General features: G+C 41.3%; 1 protein-coding gene across 4 annotated transcripts in view; it reads left to right on the forward strand.

The window, feature by feature from the left end:
• ADAMTSL1 (ADAMTS like 1) overlaps nt 1-15,550 on the forward strand; it is a 1,156,072-nt gene that overhangs the window by 724,217 nt on the left and 416,305 nt on the right. For all 4 annotated transcript variants that reach the window (XM_033920627.1, XM_033920609.1, XM_033920600.1 and 1 more), the window contains one exon: nt 9,163-9,208. In XM_033920627.1, the coding sequence (XP_033776518.1) occupies nt 9,163-9,208 (46 nt within the window). The remainder of the gene's footprint in view (nt 1-9,162; nt 9,209-15,550) is intronic.

Raw genomic sequence — 15,550 nt, forward strand, 5'->3', positions numbered from 1 at the left:
GAGAGCAGAAAAGAAAAATTTGGAGTCTGCGCGAGGAGAGCACGAGTTGTAAGTGTAGGGGGTGTTCCTCCCCCCCACCCCCTCAATGAGAGCCCCAAACCCTCCCTCAAAGTGCAAACGGGAAGTCAAAAGGTAAGGCAATAGGGCGACATGCATTTCTCCTGCACGCTAATGTTGAGGCGGGATTGTCGGCGCACCAATGTCCTGCGTGCATTTCACTGGTCACCAGATCCATGGAGGGCTATTTTCAAAAAAGGATATCCAAGTCCCATTTGGACGTTTCCCACTAAATATTCAAAGTCAGAAGTACAGAAATGTAATGTAATGTAATGTAATGTAATTTATTTCTTATATACCGCTACATCCGTTAGGTTCTAAGCGGTTTACAGAAAATATACATTAAGATTAGAAATAAGAAAGGTACTTGAAAAATTCCCTTACTGTCCCGAAGGCTCACAAATGTCCATTTTCAAAAGCCGAATCACTACAAACCCCTCCCCCATTTTTTTTTTAATCGTTTATTTGGACATCTAGGTTGACAGGACATCCAACCTTTAGGATGCCTAACTTTATTCCCCATTTTCGACCAAAGAGATGTCCAAGTTGAAAATGTTCAAATACAGACCATTTGGACATGGTTGGGGCCAGCATTGTGATGGACTGGCCAACCGAGCTGTTGGCCACCTTAGAGCAGTGTTTCTGAACTCAGTCCTGGAGTACCACCACCACCACCACCACCAGATTTTCAGGATATCCACAATGAATATGCATGAAAGAAATTTGCATATAATGGAGACAGTGTAAGCAAATCAAGTTTATGCATATTCATTGTGGATATCCTAAAAACCTATTGGCAAGGGGGGTACTCCAGGACCGAGTTGAAAAACACTACCTTAGAGGGCACTGCTGTAAACTTCACATAAAAAATGGCAGAAGTACATCTCACCATATACACCTTATAATTTATGCTGAGCCCTCTAAAACCTACTAGACTCACCTGCCTACCACTCCAATAGCCCTCATGTCTGCAGGTGGCACCTATATGGCAGCAGAGTAGGTTTTTGGTGGGTTTTGGTTGGCTCACACTTTCTACCATAAATGTAGTAGTTTGAGTACCATATGGACCTGGGTCCTCCTGTCTATGGTTCACTAGCCCATCCACCAGGTTACTTAAGACACCTGTATGGTGCTCTACTAGGCTTTCCCATACCAAGTGCTGCTGTTTTAGAGACAGGTATGTACTTTGTCATTGAGATTTGGAGGGTGGGAGGGGGTTAGTGAGCAATGGGGGAGTGTGGGGAGGTCATACCATATATCCAGCGGTCATCAGGTCAGTTTGGGCACCTTTGTGGCACTCAGACGCTTGTAAAACAGATGTAGCTCTGAACATCTAAGTTCCATTCAGGATGTCTAGGAAAAGATTTGATTATTGCTGCAAGACGTCCAAGTTAAGCCTGCCCAAAACACACCCATAACACACCTCCCAGCATGCCTCCTGGAACCCTGGATGCAGAGTGGGAGAAACGTCTTGCTAGACGTCCAGGGAAAGGGTCTTGATTATCGGCACTTAGATGTCCCAGTGATTAGGATGTCCAAGTACCGACTTAGGTGGTTTTTTTTGCCGTTTTAGTTTTTTGATTATGATCCCCCTAGGCTTCATTCCTCCCCCCCCCCTTTTCTTTTAAAGATATTTTCTGGAGCCAGGAGGCTAGAGTCATTGGAATATTTTCCCAACTAAAACAGATACTTTGTTAGGATGGGATGTAGGATGCGTTTTCATGAATTGTTGTGGACTGAAGGCAAGAGCAATTTACTGCCAGCTGTATAACATTCTCACTGACACTTCTCTGAAGTGTCACGTTGTTTAGTCTCTTTTAATATCCATTTTCAGGCTCCTCTAAAATGAAGGCTAACCACACAAGCAGTACTTGGTGAAAATTCATATCCTAGGCACTTTATCTTTTTTTTTTCTTTCTTTTTTTTTTAAAGGTTTGTTTTAGTTTTCTGCAGTTCCTTTATCTTCTGAATGCCCTGGGTTTCAAATGTCTAGGACGGTAATACTCTCCTTTGAGCACACGTGGAGAATACTGCTTCTTTGAAATGAAAGTTGGAATCTTTCATTGTAATAATAACCATTTGTTAATATTTCTTCAGCGTTTTGACACAGATAAATGCGTGATGTTCAAAGGGAATGCTATACAGCATAGAATCCTAAAATGAAAACACATTACAAGGACATTAAAAAGATTAAGAAAAATTTCAGAGCGTAACCCCCATCATTCCTCATTAAACTGATGATAAATCATTGGATCAAATATCCTTTCACACTGCTTTGTTACTGTTTCTGCTCTTTAATCATATCCCTTTGTTCCTTGTATTATAAGAGCTCTTTTCTAAGGTTATAGGAAAGCTAAGCTTCTCACTGCCAGTTGGCTGTTCCAAAGCAATTATGATCTCATTTCACCGCTCTTTTACATGAAGGGATGAGGATGGATTAATGTCAATTATCAGTGATTTCTCCTATGCTGCTGTCCAAATCATCAGGGCTCAGTACATCCAGAAGGGGGCTTTTACACAGCTGAAAAAGAAGGCAACCTCCATTTTCACACAAGAGCTCTCCTTTGCCATCAATAACCCCCTCTTTTACAAAGGTGCGCTAAGCTTTTTTAGCACGCGCTAAATGCTAACACATGCATGTTATCCTATGGACGCGTTAGCAGTTTAGCACACGCTAAATCCGCGCTAAAACGCTTAGCGCGCCTTTGTAAAAGAGGGCCTAAGTGTTGATCTGTGGCTTCACTTGACAGTGGAGAGAATGCAAGAAATGTGTTGAGGTTTCTTAGGTGATCCAGTTTAGTAGCATGTCCAGGGTGCCTTTTAGCTGGGATGAGTTTTTGGGATTTAGCTCATACATTTCTCAGTAGCAGCTCAAAGTGAGATACATTCAGGTACACTGGGGAGTAAATATTCATCTGGTAGTGTTCAGCAATTTCTTTGCTGCCATCAGCTTTATATTATACTAGAGAATGACACAGTGACAAAATTCATCACCGTTCCCGTCCCCTTGGATAACTGCGGGAAAAAAATCCCATGTCATTTTTTAGTGTCTATTTCAACCTCAGTCCTTCTACACTAGCATTCTTCAAAGCAAAACTTGCAGGTCAGTGGTTGTGGCCATTCATACTCTGATTCTTATGTGAGCCAAGGATAATGAAGCCATTGTGACATCACTGATGTGATTGGCTCTTAGGCACTGGTGGAATGAGGCATTATGACATCACAATATCTGCTCTGGATACCAGAGACTGTCATTCTGTAGTGTCTGTTTCAACCTCGGTCCTTCTACACCAGCATTCTTCAAAACAAAGCTTGAGGGTCAGTGGTTGTGGCCATTAATACTCTGATTCTTCCCTCTCTCCTTAAAGAATGACATGAAGATGGTTTACCGCGGTTATCCACGGGGACGGGAATGGTGATGAATTTTGTCACCGTGTCATTCTCTACTTTATACCCTGATATTCAATGCTGGACCATGTCCATATTGAATATAGGGGTACGAGCAGCCAGTCGGCCCTGATTAAGTGCCAGGATTCGACCTTAACCATTTAAGTTAAAACCAGCCAAAGATAAGACAGCTATTTATGTGGTCCTATTTGGCTAGTTAAACTTATCTGGTTAAGGCTAATTATCAACACTTAGACCCCCTTTTATGAAGTTGTAGTAGAGCATTTTAGCGTGGGCTGGCGAGATAAATGATCTGATGTTCATAGGAATTGAATGAGTGGTCAGAGCATTTACCTCATCAGCCCAAGCTAAAATGTTCTATCACAGCTTGATAGAATGGGGCCTTAACCAGTTTAGTTCTGACTCTACCCTGCACCATCCACTGAATAGCTCAGTGTTCTTCAATGCATGGTCCAGGGGCAGCCCTCAGATACCTCTGTGGTGGCCCCCGTTGTCATTCTGTTTTATTTTTCTTCGATTCTGCCTCTCTATCCAGGCTTAGGACAGAAAGGGGAAAGTAGATAAGGAGAACAGCTACGTGCTTGAAGGACAAGGTATTTCTCAATAGACACAACCTTGAGGATAGCACCCAGTGAAATTTGAAGGTAGACTGGTGGGGATGTCATTGGCACACACTAGTCAGCAGTGCCATGGACCAGCATGGGGAGATATTTGGCAGCTCTCCTTCAGCTCATTAGAATCCAAAGTAGCCCCAGCTTAAAAAAATAATGAAGACCAATGAATAGTTGCTTTCAGCTTAGGTAGGTTTGGACAATTTCCTGGAGGAAAAATCCATAGGCTGTTATTGAGAAAGACATGGGGGAAGTCACTGCTTGCCCTGGATCGGTAACAAGGAATGTTGCTACTATTTGGGGTTTCGGAATTTTGCTTACTCTGAGATAATGGAATGTTGCTACTCCTTGGGTTTTGGCCAGGTACTAGTGACCTGGATTGGCCACCATGAGAACAGGCTACTGGGCTTGATGGACCATTGGTCTGAACCAGTAAAGCTATTCTTATGTTCTTAGTGCCACTAAATATCAGTGGATAACCCTCTTCACAGGCAATTTAACTGGCCAAGAGCCTCTCCTGCCCAGTTAATCATTTTAAATATTGTCCCTAGCTATTTTCCTGTCCATGGAAGGCTTAAAATCCAAGGGCTTGATATTTGGTGGCACTTACCCAGATAGCAATGGCTCCTATCTGGTGGATAGGTGCTACTCATTGAGGCCATAACCCCAGTTTTCAGTGGTATTATTTGACTAGTGCCATTGAAAATCTTCTCCTGACCAACTTGGAAGAGCTGGATCTAAACATTAGGCTACTTTTTAGGTTAATAAACTACTCAAAACGCAGCAGAAAGACTGATAATGGGATTATCAAAGTATAATCACATTTCACCTTTTCTCCAATTGCACTGGTTACCAGTTGTTTTCAGGATACAATATAGGGCTCCTTTTACAAAGCCGTGCTAGGGCCTTAACGCGCGGAATAGCGTGCGCTAAATTGCTGCGCGTGCTAGCCGCTACCGCCTCCTTTTGAGCAGGCGGTAGATTTCCGGCTAGTGCGCGCTACAGCGCGTGCTAATCCGGTGCATGCATTAAAACCATTAGCGCGGCTCTGTAAAAGGAGCTCATAGGGTAGTAATGATTTGCCATCAATTCTTGTATGGAACCATACTTGAATTGTTTAAGAATAACAAGTCTAATTATTTACCAAATAGATCATTATGTTCTGAGAATTTAGCTCTATTAAAAACAAATGCTAACTCGAAGCATGTGGAGATTGGAAAAATGTCCTTCTGTTGTGCAGGAGTTAAAATATGGAACTCCCTTGTGGGCCAAATACAAAAATGACGTGAAAAGGGTAGTAATGGAAAATTACTTAAGATGCAATTGTTTGTAGTTGCCTTTTTCTAGCCAATACTTTTTTAGTGTTGTTGATTGCAGAATCACACATGACTCTTTGAATAAGTTTTTGGTATTACTTGTTTGTCTAATTATGTTTTTTTACAATTTTATGTATCCTCTGGCAATGAGCTCCAGAACGTAACTATTTGGTATAGAAATTTTAAAAATTAATAAATAAATATTACTTTGGGACATTTACCCTTTTGCCAAGCCTTTTCTGCATTTACACCAAGTTGCTGTTTTTCATCATTTACCTCTTTCTTTTTTTATTGCTCACTGTTTTTCTCTTCTCCCTTGCTTTAGAGAAACAGTTGTGAATCATGTTCCCCTGATAAAAAAAATTCTAGGCATTCTAGCAGTCTATAGTGCAAAGAAGATTCTCAGCTTGAGAAAGCTAAAAAATTTGATCACGTGACTCCCCTACTTGAGAAGGCACATTGGCTTCCAGTAGCTCATCGAATCATGTATAAATTATGTCTGCTTACTTTTAAGTCCATAGTATTTAAAACCCCAGCATTCATTCATAAAGTTTTGATTCCTTACACTACTTCGAGAGTACTACGGTCAACTGATCAACATTTACTGGTTGTCCCTTCTTTAAAAGTTATTAATACACGGCGTCAATCTATCTTCTCGGTTACGGCTCCTCAAGCTTGGAATTCCCTTCCAATTTATTTAAGAGAGGAAAGGGTTTTGGATAAATTTAAGAGTAAACTTAAGGGCTTTCTTTTTAAAGATGCATTCAAGGATTAAATGAATTGCCTATGCCTTTAATTCTTCCTTATATTATAATGAATGTCTCTCCCCTCTCCCAATGTGTTATTTACCTTAATCGTTACTTTTGAATTGAATTGTACTTCTTCTCTTAACTTTCCCTCTTTTTGACCTTGTACGTACTTATTGAATTTTAATATGTTTAATAATAGTTTTGTTAATTATGGTATGTCATATTATGTATTTATTGAAATTTTAATATGTTTAGTAATAATTTTGTTAGTCATGTTTGTTTCCCTCGACTTTGTAATTTTTAACTGTACATCACTTAGAATTTGGAATAGGCAATTAATCAAAACTTATAATAAACTTGGAAACTTGGAAACTTATTAAGAAGTTTCATTTACTTTGAAAAGAATGGGAAAAAATCGGAGTTGTAGAACTGTTTGGGGGGGGGTTTCAGAAGCACATGTTTTTGTTACAGCGGACAGCATATAGATCAGGCAAATTTGTTGCGTGTCCTTTGATATCACCGGTTCATGGGACCCCCGATGAAGACGTGTTGCTCGAAACACGGACTGTGTTGGGTCCTATAATTTGTACCAAGTGGTCTGTTTGTACTTTGCCTGCCTCTTGTATATCCGTCTGCAGTTAGGGCACTGTTCTTTGACCTAAGGGCCGCCGCGGGAACGGACTTCTGGGCACGATGGACCACTAGTCTGACCCAGCAGCGGCAATTTTTATGTTCTTAGTTCTTTACTTGTCTTTGTTCCAATGCGTCCTCATTGCAGATCTGTTGGATTTGTTCTTTGTCGGGTAGAACTTTATGGAACACATTTTTCAAAATGTTCTACTGTCAAAGACAACCATGGGAGAAAAATCTACAGATGCAACTTCACCCTATTCTTGCATATTAAGAACTTAAGAATTGCCATACCAAAATACTGTCTTGAGGCTTTTCTTTTGACATACTGTATAAGTAGGCAGTTTTTAGGGTCCGCGCATAGTTTCACATCTTTCCACAGTACCCAAGCTAGAAAGAAGGAATTTGTGGGTTTAAAACCAAGAGTACTTGCACTAGATGGTACTTTTTGGCTACAATTTCCTTGTCATTGTTTTGTGATTTATGGTGGTAAATCTTTTTTGTTTTTAGGGGGGAATGACCCCAAAATAGCTCTTAGAATTTTTGTCTGCTATGGAGGAATGCCCAACAGAAAGAAATTTCCTGTGAGTTCCTTATCCAGATGTCACTAAAATCATTGTAATTCTACTCAGATTTATTTCTATTTTCCTCTGTTTTATTTCTTATATTGGTTCCTTTTTATTGTAAATAAGTTACTTCTTCTTTGTTACTAATGATTTATTACTTTATTTCTTTACATCCATGACTATTTTGAATGTTGTTTACTTAAAGGCCCTGATTCTGTAAATGGTGCCTAATTGTAGGCCTCTTTTATAGAAACAGGACCAAAATGCTTATAAATTTTTTTTTTTAATGCTAATTGCCATACTGGTTCAGATGAAAAGGCCATATAGCCCAGTATCCTGCTTCCAACAGTAACCAATCCAGGTCACAAATATCTGGCAGAATCCCAATGAGCAGCAAGATTCCATGCTACCAACCCCACGGATAAGTAGTGTTTTTCCCCCATGTCTACCTTAATAGATTATGAACTTTTTTTCTAGGAACTTGTTCGAACTTTATGTAAACCAGATATGTTACCTGCTTTTACTACATCCTCTGGCAATGAGCTCCAGAACTTAACTATTTGTTGCTTGAAAAAGTATTATCTTCTATTTGTTTAAAATGTATAATTATGTAACATCATAGCTTCATAGTTTATTAAAAATTTGATAAAATGCTTAACATGACATTTCAAACCATTGTACAGTTAAAATAAAAAAATAAACAGAAGATAAAAATAGTACGAAAACAGACTTACTTAGGGGGAGGGTAGAACAAAAAGGATAAAAGGGGAAAAAATTACAATTCTTAAAAAAAGCAGAACAAAGGAAAAAAAACAAAGGGAATGGTTGGGAAATGTTTTAAAAGTTAATAAAAGATAAAAATAAGTTAAAAGAGCGAGGAATACATCAATCATATGCATCTTTAAAAAGAAAGCATTTTAGGCTGCTCTTGAATTTTGCCAGATTTTGTTCTGCTCTTAAATACAATGGAAGTGAGTTCCAAATAGAGGGTGCTGTTACTGAAAAAAAATGTATGCACGACGAGTGCCAATTATTTTTAATGAAGGAATATTAAGGGTACAGTACTCCCCTGAAATTTGCGGGGGTTCTGTTCCAGGAACCCCCGCAAATTTAAAAAAACCGCGAATATGGTTTTTAGGCAGAGGAGACAGGAGAGGGCAGCTGGAGAGGCAGGAGAGGGCAGCCAGAGCGCCGGTGAGTGAAGGAAATCACTCGCTGTATGCTCCGACCGCCTCTTCCTGTACTAAAGTCGGGCCTCACCAATCGGGAGCTGCTTTGACACACAGCTCCTGATTGGTAAGGCCTGACTTTAGTACAGGAAGAGGCGGTCGGAGCATACAGCGAGTGATTTCCTTCATTCACCGGCGCTCTGGCTGCCCTCTCCTGCCTCTCCTGTCCAGTCATTCACGGTCAGAAAATGCCACGAATGACCGGGACCGCAAACCACTGACCGCGAATTTGCGGGGAAGCACTGTATATTAGGATGAGGACCTTAAAATTCTGGGGGATCATATGGGATAAGAATTCTTTCGATAAATGCTGGGGCATTGGTCTGTCAGATCTTAAAAGTAAGAAGGGCAATTTTATCATGATGAGTCCCCTAGTTTTTATATACAGTATTTTGAAAGAGTAAGCAATTGATTCATTTACCCATTTTATGCCGTTTATATGGGGGAAGGGGCAGAGCAGTCATGAAATAGCTAGGGCATGTGAAAATTAATTTCTTTGTGAAGAAAGGGGCAAAAAGGTATGGAAAAAAAAAGGGAGTCACCAAAAGAACAGGCCCATGTTTCATGCTTTCTTCTTTTTGTTGCTTTTCTTTTAGAATCTGTGAAGGACGAAATATCCGATACAAAACATGCAGCAATGTGGTAAGTATGATTTAACAATTCTAATGCCTCTCTGTGTGCTATCTTACAGATAGTTAACTGACACAATGAGAATTCAGAGCTCACCTTGAATTTTCTCTTTAGTTTCCAAGAAGAATTTATTAAGGGCTCCGTTTACTAAACTGTGGAAGAGCTTTTTACTGCAGGCCGGTGAGGTAAATGCTTCAATGCTCATTCAATTCCTATGAGCATCAGAGCATTTACCTTGCCTGCCCGAGGAAAGAAGCTCTACCACAGTTTTTTTTAAAAGCAAACAAAATTAATCAACTTTTATAAAAAGAGGAAATGGGTTCTTTTAGAACTTTTTAAAAAAAATTTAATAAATTTTAATAAATTTTAATAAATAAAACGTTGGACCTAATACTCCATCACAGTGGTTTACAGCCACAAAAGCCAATGTAACACAAAATGACATTTTAATTTGGTGCAATTTAGTCTGGACATTATAATCAATTTAACCGTAAGCTCAAAGCAGAATACAATATGATCATAGCTTACATCATACAGTTAGAGAAGCGACAATAAGCAAAATAATCTACAAAATATATAAAAATAATACTTACAAAATATATAAAGCTTAATAGTAACTATATTGAGCTAAAAGTAGATATTTAGACAATATCACAAGACTTCATAATCTCTCTCATGAGAAAAACATTCGGCATAACAGAATCCTTCACATGCTAATCTTCTATTGTGATACATATCATTCAGTGCAAAAAATGTAAAGAAGGGTGCTACATTGAAGAAACAAAGCAGATGATTAAAATTTGAATTAATTTACACAGATATCATATTAAAAACTGTAATACAAACCAGGATATCACCTCTGTGGGTTGACATTTCAACAAACCAGAACATCTATGGCATCAGATTTGGCAAATTTATATGTACAAAAAATAAGATCAGGGTACAATCATTCAAAATGTGAGAAAGACAATTGCTCAAGGTGTCCAATCTATAGTCTTTCCTTGAAATAACAAAGGAGCATTTTAAAATATATAGGTGCACATATATAAGTGATTTATTGTCTTCACATATGCTCAGAAATAAAGAACCTGATGGAGACAAGCTCCCTTTTAAGGCTTGTACATTCAATCATTGCATATGGCTTTCAATTTTTTGTTCTTTTTCATATATTAAGTGCTTAATAAAAAAATGCAGATTTATCTCAAATGTGGGTTTGAGGAGTCCCGACATGGCCCCATTTTCAATGACTTCCTCAGGTCCCGAGGATGGCATCTCCATACAATTGAGAAAAGGAGCTGAACACCAGAAAACTAGCTTGCCGCTGTTTCTGGTAGAGTTTTAATATCAATATCAGATTTAGAAGAATCACAAAGAGACCCATGCTTTAGCGTGTCCTGTTTACAACTGAGCATATGTGAAGACAATAAATCACTTATATATATGCACCTATATATTTTGAAATGTTCCTTTGTTATTTCAAGGAAAGACTATAGATTGACCAAATTTTATATGTAGACAACTTTGAAGATAGATTTCGAGAAGATCATCCTTTTATTCAAGAAGTTGATTTCTACAAGAGATACATAGATGACATTTTTATTTTTTGGAGGGGTAACATAGAGAGACTTGGAGCTTTTCAATAGTGGTTAAACACATGTGATGAGAACCTTACATTCAAGATGCAGTATGATACTGCTGAAATCCCTTTTTTGGATATTAAGTTCAAAAAGACACAATATGATTTGGTCACGTCAATCTGTGAAAAGGAGACATTTAATCCCAGAGCTTTCACCACTGCTGTTTTATCGCGGGATGTTTCATTGTGGCAAGGAAGACTGTTGCCTTTAAAATCATGTATAATAACCCATTTTGACTCATCTGCCCAGAAAAGCGGCTTGTTTCTTGTGTGAATGGAAAAAACTTCTTTCTGCTTTTTCATGCCGATGGAGGGGGAGGTGTCTCTCTCCCTCCCCCCCCCCCTTCTGCTGGCAGTGAGACATTTCTATGGTTATAGCAGGGAGAGAGAGGTACAGGCCTGGAGAAACTATTGCAGCATCGTACAGCTTGAATGTTTCATGCTGAAGCCATCCCCCCCAGGGCAGGATTAATTTGTCAAGAGCCCCTAGGCACACAAGTACACTGGGCCTCCTGCCCCCCCCCCACCCCACCATACACCCAGGCGGAAACAGGAAGCTGCGTTAGAGGGAAGCTTTGGGCAAGCAGCACCGCTTGCAAAATTACAGTTCCTGTTGCCTTTCTTACCCGCGTTGCTTGCTTGTCTTACTTTCCGTCGATGGGGGGGGCGTATTGCTGATCGGGGGGGCCCGCATTGCCGATCGATGCTGACGGGCCCATCGCCATTTGGAAAAAACAATGTTGATGCCTTCCTTCATCGGGCCCCCCTGACCATGTGTTTGGGCCCTAGGCACGTGCCTACTGGGCCAATTGGTTAATCCTGCCCTGCTCTCCCCCCAATGGCAGTGAGATTTTTCTACACTTTAGCTGGGAGAGAGTGATACAGGCCTAGAGAAATTATTGTGGCATTGTACAGCTCACCATGCTGAAACAGCTGTAATTAACTAGTAACGCTGAACCAGCTGCACTGAACTCTCCAAGATGAACTGGCTTTCAAAAAGATTGGTATTCCTTTTTAATACTGAGTTGACTAATCCTTTGATAATGAGGCTTTTTCTGATGCTATCAGGCTCATAATGAAAAAACATAGACATCCAAAAAGCATCCTTATTGCCAGTACATCCAAGTGCTGATAATCGAAACCGTCTTTCTGTACATCTAGCGAGGTGTTCCAGCCTCTGTACGTTCAGAACACGAGATGGGCGTGGTGGCTTTGGGTTTTCTCAAGGGCAGTTTAGACATGGACGTCTTGCAGTGATAATCAAACATTTTGCAAGACATCCTGGACAGAACTTGTACGTTTGGAACCATATGAAGAAATACTGTCTTTATTAGCTCATATACACTCCCTGAGAGTTTATATACAAAGTAACATAGAAGATAACAGCAGATAAAGACCTGAATGGTCCATCCAGTCTGCCCAACCTGATTCAATCTATAAATTTGTGGGGGGGGGTGTCTTCTGCTTAGCTATTTCTGGGCAAGAATCCAAAGCTCTGCCCGGTACTGTTCTTAGGTTCCAACTATTGAACTCTCCATCAAGGCTCACTCCAATCCATCTACACCAGTGGTCTCAAACTCAAACCCTTTGCGGGGCCACATTTTGGATTTGTAGGTACTTGGAGGGTCTCAGAAAAAATAGTTAATGTCTTATTAAAGAAATGATGATTTTGCATGAGGTAAAACTCTTTATAGTTTAAATCTTTCCTTTAACAGTTTTACCTTGTGCAAAATTGTCATTTCTTTAATAAGACATTAACTATTTTTTCTGCGGCCCTCCAAGTACTCAATTTTTTCTGCAGCACTCACATTTAAAGTTTAATATCTTTTCTTTCTCAAAACTGCCACATTTCTATTACTAAATTGAAAATAAAATCATTTTCCTACCTTTGTTTGGTAATTTCATCAGTCTCTGGTTGCACTTTATTCTTCTGACTGTGCATCCAATACTTCTTCCCTTCTTTCAGCCTCCTGTATGCTTCCTCTCCTCCAGACCTCATTCCCTCCCCCAACTTTTTCTTTCTTTTTCTATGTCTGTCTTTCTCTGATTCCTTGTCCCATTTTTTGCTTTGTTTCTGGCTCCTTGTCTCCCCCCCCTTCTTTCTTTTTTCCTTCTGGCTCCCTGTCCCCCCCCTTCTTTTTTTTTTCCTTCTGGCTCCCTGCCCCCCCTTCTTTTTTCTTCCTTCCTGCCCTCCCCCATGCCACCGCCGCTGAGGAATAGGCTGCTGCTGCTGCTGGTGCCATCGGGAACAGGCCGAGATCTTCATGGGGCCGACCAACTCTCGCTGCCTGACGTCAATTCTAACGTCGGAAAGGACGTTCCGGGCAGCCAGGCAGCGATTGGCTAGCCAGAACGTCCTCTCGACGTCAGAATTGAGGTCGGGCGGCGAGAGAAGCAGGGAGATCAAAGAGCATGGTGCCGGCGGTGAGAAGGGAAGGGAAGCAGTTGGGCCCCTGCTCTAGACGAGCCACGAGCCGCACTAGGAAGAACAGTGGAGGGTGACCAGCTGTGCGGACCGGCCCCCCCCCCCTTGGTACGCCACTGGAGCAGCAGCGTGTCTGGCCGGCTCATTCCATTCAAAGCTGCGGGTGGCGGCTCCTTGCGAGATCCGCGCCTGCTTCTGAAGCCTCTCTGATGTGATGTCAGAGAGGCTTCCGATGCAGGAGCAAATAGCGCAAGGAGCCGCCAACCCGCAGCTTTGAACGGAACGAACCGGCCAGACCCGCTGCTGCTCCAAAAGGAAGGAATTATCCAGTCCAGACCGTGGGCCACAAAAAAAACTTGGAGAGCCACATGTGGCCCCTGGGCCGCGTGTTTGAGACCGCTGATCTACACCATCCCAGCCATTGAAGCCCTCCCCAGCCCATCCTCCCCCAAACAGCCATATACAGACACAGACCATGCAAGTCTGCCCAGTACTGGCCTTAGTTCTTCAATATTTACTATTATTTTCTAGATCCTCTGTGTTCTAGATCCTGTGTTCATCTGTGTTCTAGATCATCTGTGTTCATCCCACGCTTTTTCATCTCCACCACCTCTCTTGGGAGCGCATTCCAGGCATCCACCACCCTCTCCGTAAAGAAGAATTTCCTTACATTGCTCTTGAGTCTACCACCCCTCAACCTCAAATTATGTCCTCTGGTTTTACCATTTTTCTTTCTCTGGAAAAGATTTTGTTCTACGTTAATATCTTTCAAGTATTTGAACGTCTGAATCATTTCTCTCCTGTCCCTCCTTTCCTCTAAGGCGGTGTTTTTCAACCTTTTTTGGGCAAAGGCACACTTGTTTCATGAAAAAAATCACGAGGCACACCACCATTAGAAAATGTTAAAAAATTTAACTCTCTGCCTATATTGACTATATATAAAGTAATTCTCTTGAATAGGAATCAAATAAACACAAAGAAAGTATTTTATAATTACTTTATTATGAAATAAAAATTATAAAAATTATAAAATACTTTATTCAGTGCGAAACCTGGGCCTATTTGGCTGAACACAAAGCTGATATTCTGGCTGGAATGGAAGAAAGACACACACGTACCTCTTCGTCAACAGCTCTCAGTCTCTCTCTGTATTTGGTTTTTATAGCATACAAAAATAGACAAATATACCCTCCATCCTTTTTATTAAACCACAATAGCAGTTTTTAGCGCAGGGAGCTGCGCTGAATGCCCAGCACTGCTCTTGACGCTCATAGGCTCCCTGCGCTAAAAACCACTATTGCGGTTTAGTAAAAGGTGACCATATTGTAAAATATAGACAGCAGATATAAATTCAGAACTGTGCATAGTAAGTGAAGGGAAGTTTTCATCTCTGGGAATTTACCCAGTTAACTATTAAGTTATTTGGGCAAATTCCTTTGAAAACTGTGGTAATACTGCCTCCACTTTGCTAAATTTAAAATAAAATCATTTTTCCTACCTTGTCTGGTGATTTCTGGTTGCACTTTCTTCTTCTGACTGTGCATCCAATCTTTCTTCCCTTCTATCAGCCTGTATGCTTTCTCTCCTCCACACCTCATTCCCTCCCCCAACTTTTTCTTCCTCTCTCCCTGACCTTTCTTTCTTTTTTTCTGTTTCTCTTCTTTCCTTCTGTTTCCCTGCCTGCCCCCTTTCTTTCTTTCTCCCAGCCTCCTGTCCAGCAGTAACTCTCTTCCCTTCCTCCCCTCCCAGCAGCATCTCTCCGTCTCCCTCTCCAGTAGCAGCTGTCCTTTTTTTTCCTGGCCCAGCAGCTTCCCAGATTCCTTTCCCTCCTCCCCTCCCAGATGCATCTCTCCTTCTCCTTCTCCCTCTCCAGTAGCAGATGTCCCTTTTTTTTCCTGGCCCAGCAGCTTCCCAGATTCCTTTCCCTCCTCCCCTCCCAGAAGCATCTCTCCTTCTTCTCCCTCTCCAGTAGCAGCTGTCCTTTTTTTTCCTGGCCCAGCAGCTTCCCAGATTCCTTTCCCTCCTCCCCTCCCAGATGCATCTCTCCTTCTCCTTCTCCCTCTCCAGTAGCAGCTGTCCCTTTTTTCCCCTGCCCAGCAGCTTCCCAGACTGATAGTGGTTTTCTCCCCTCCCAGCAGCTCTTCTTACTTCCCAGCGCAGCGATTCACGAAGGCAGCCTCGGGTCCTTTGTTGGGTCGCGCCGCCTCTGAGGAAAGAGGAAGTTGCATCATCAGAGGCAGCCGCGACTCAGCAAAAGCCCCGAGGCTGCCTTCGTGAATCGCTGCGCTGGGAA

Source organism: Geotrypetes seraphini, chromosome 1, assembly GCF_902459505.1.
Source record: "Geotrypetes seraphini chromosome 1, aGeoSer1.1, whole genome shotgun sequence".
NCBI lineage: Eukaryota > Metazoa > Chordata > Amphibia > Gymnophiona > Dermophiidae > Geotrypetes > Geotrypetes seraphini.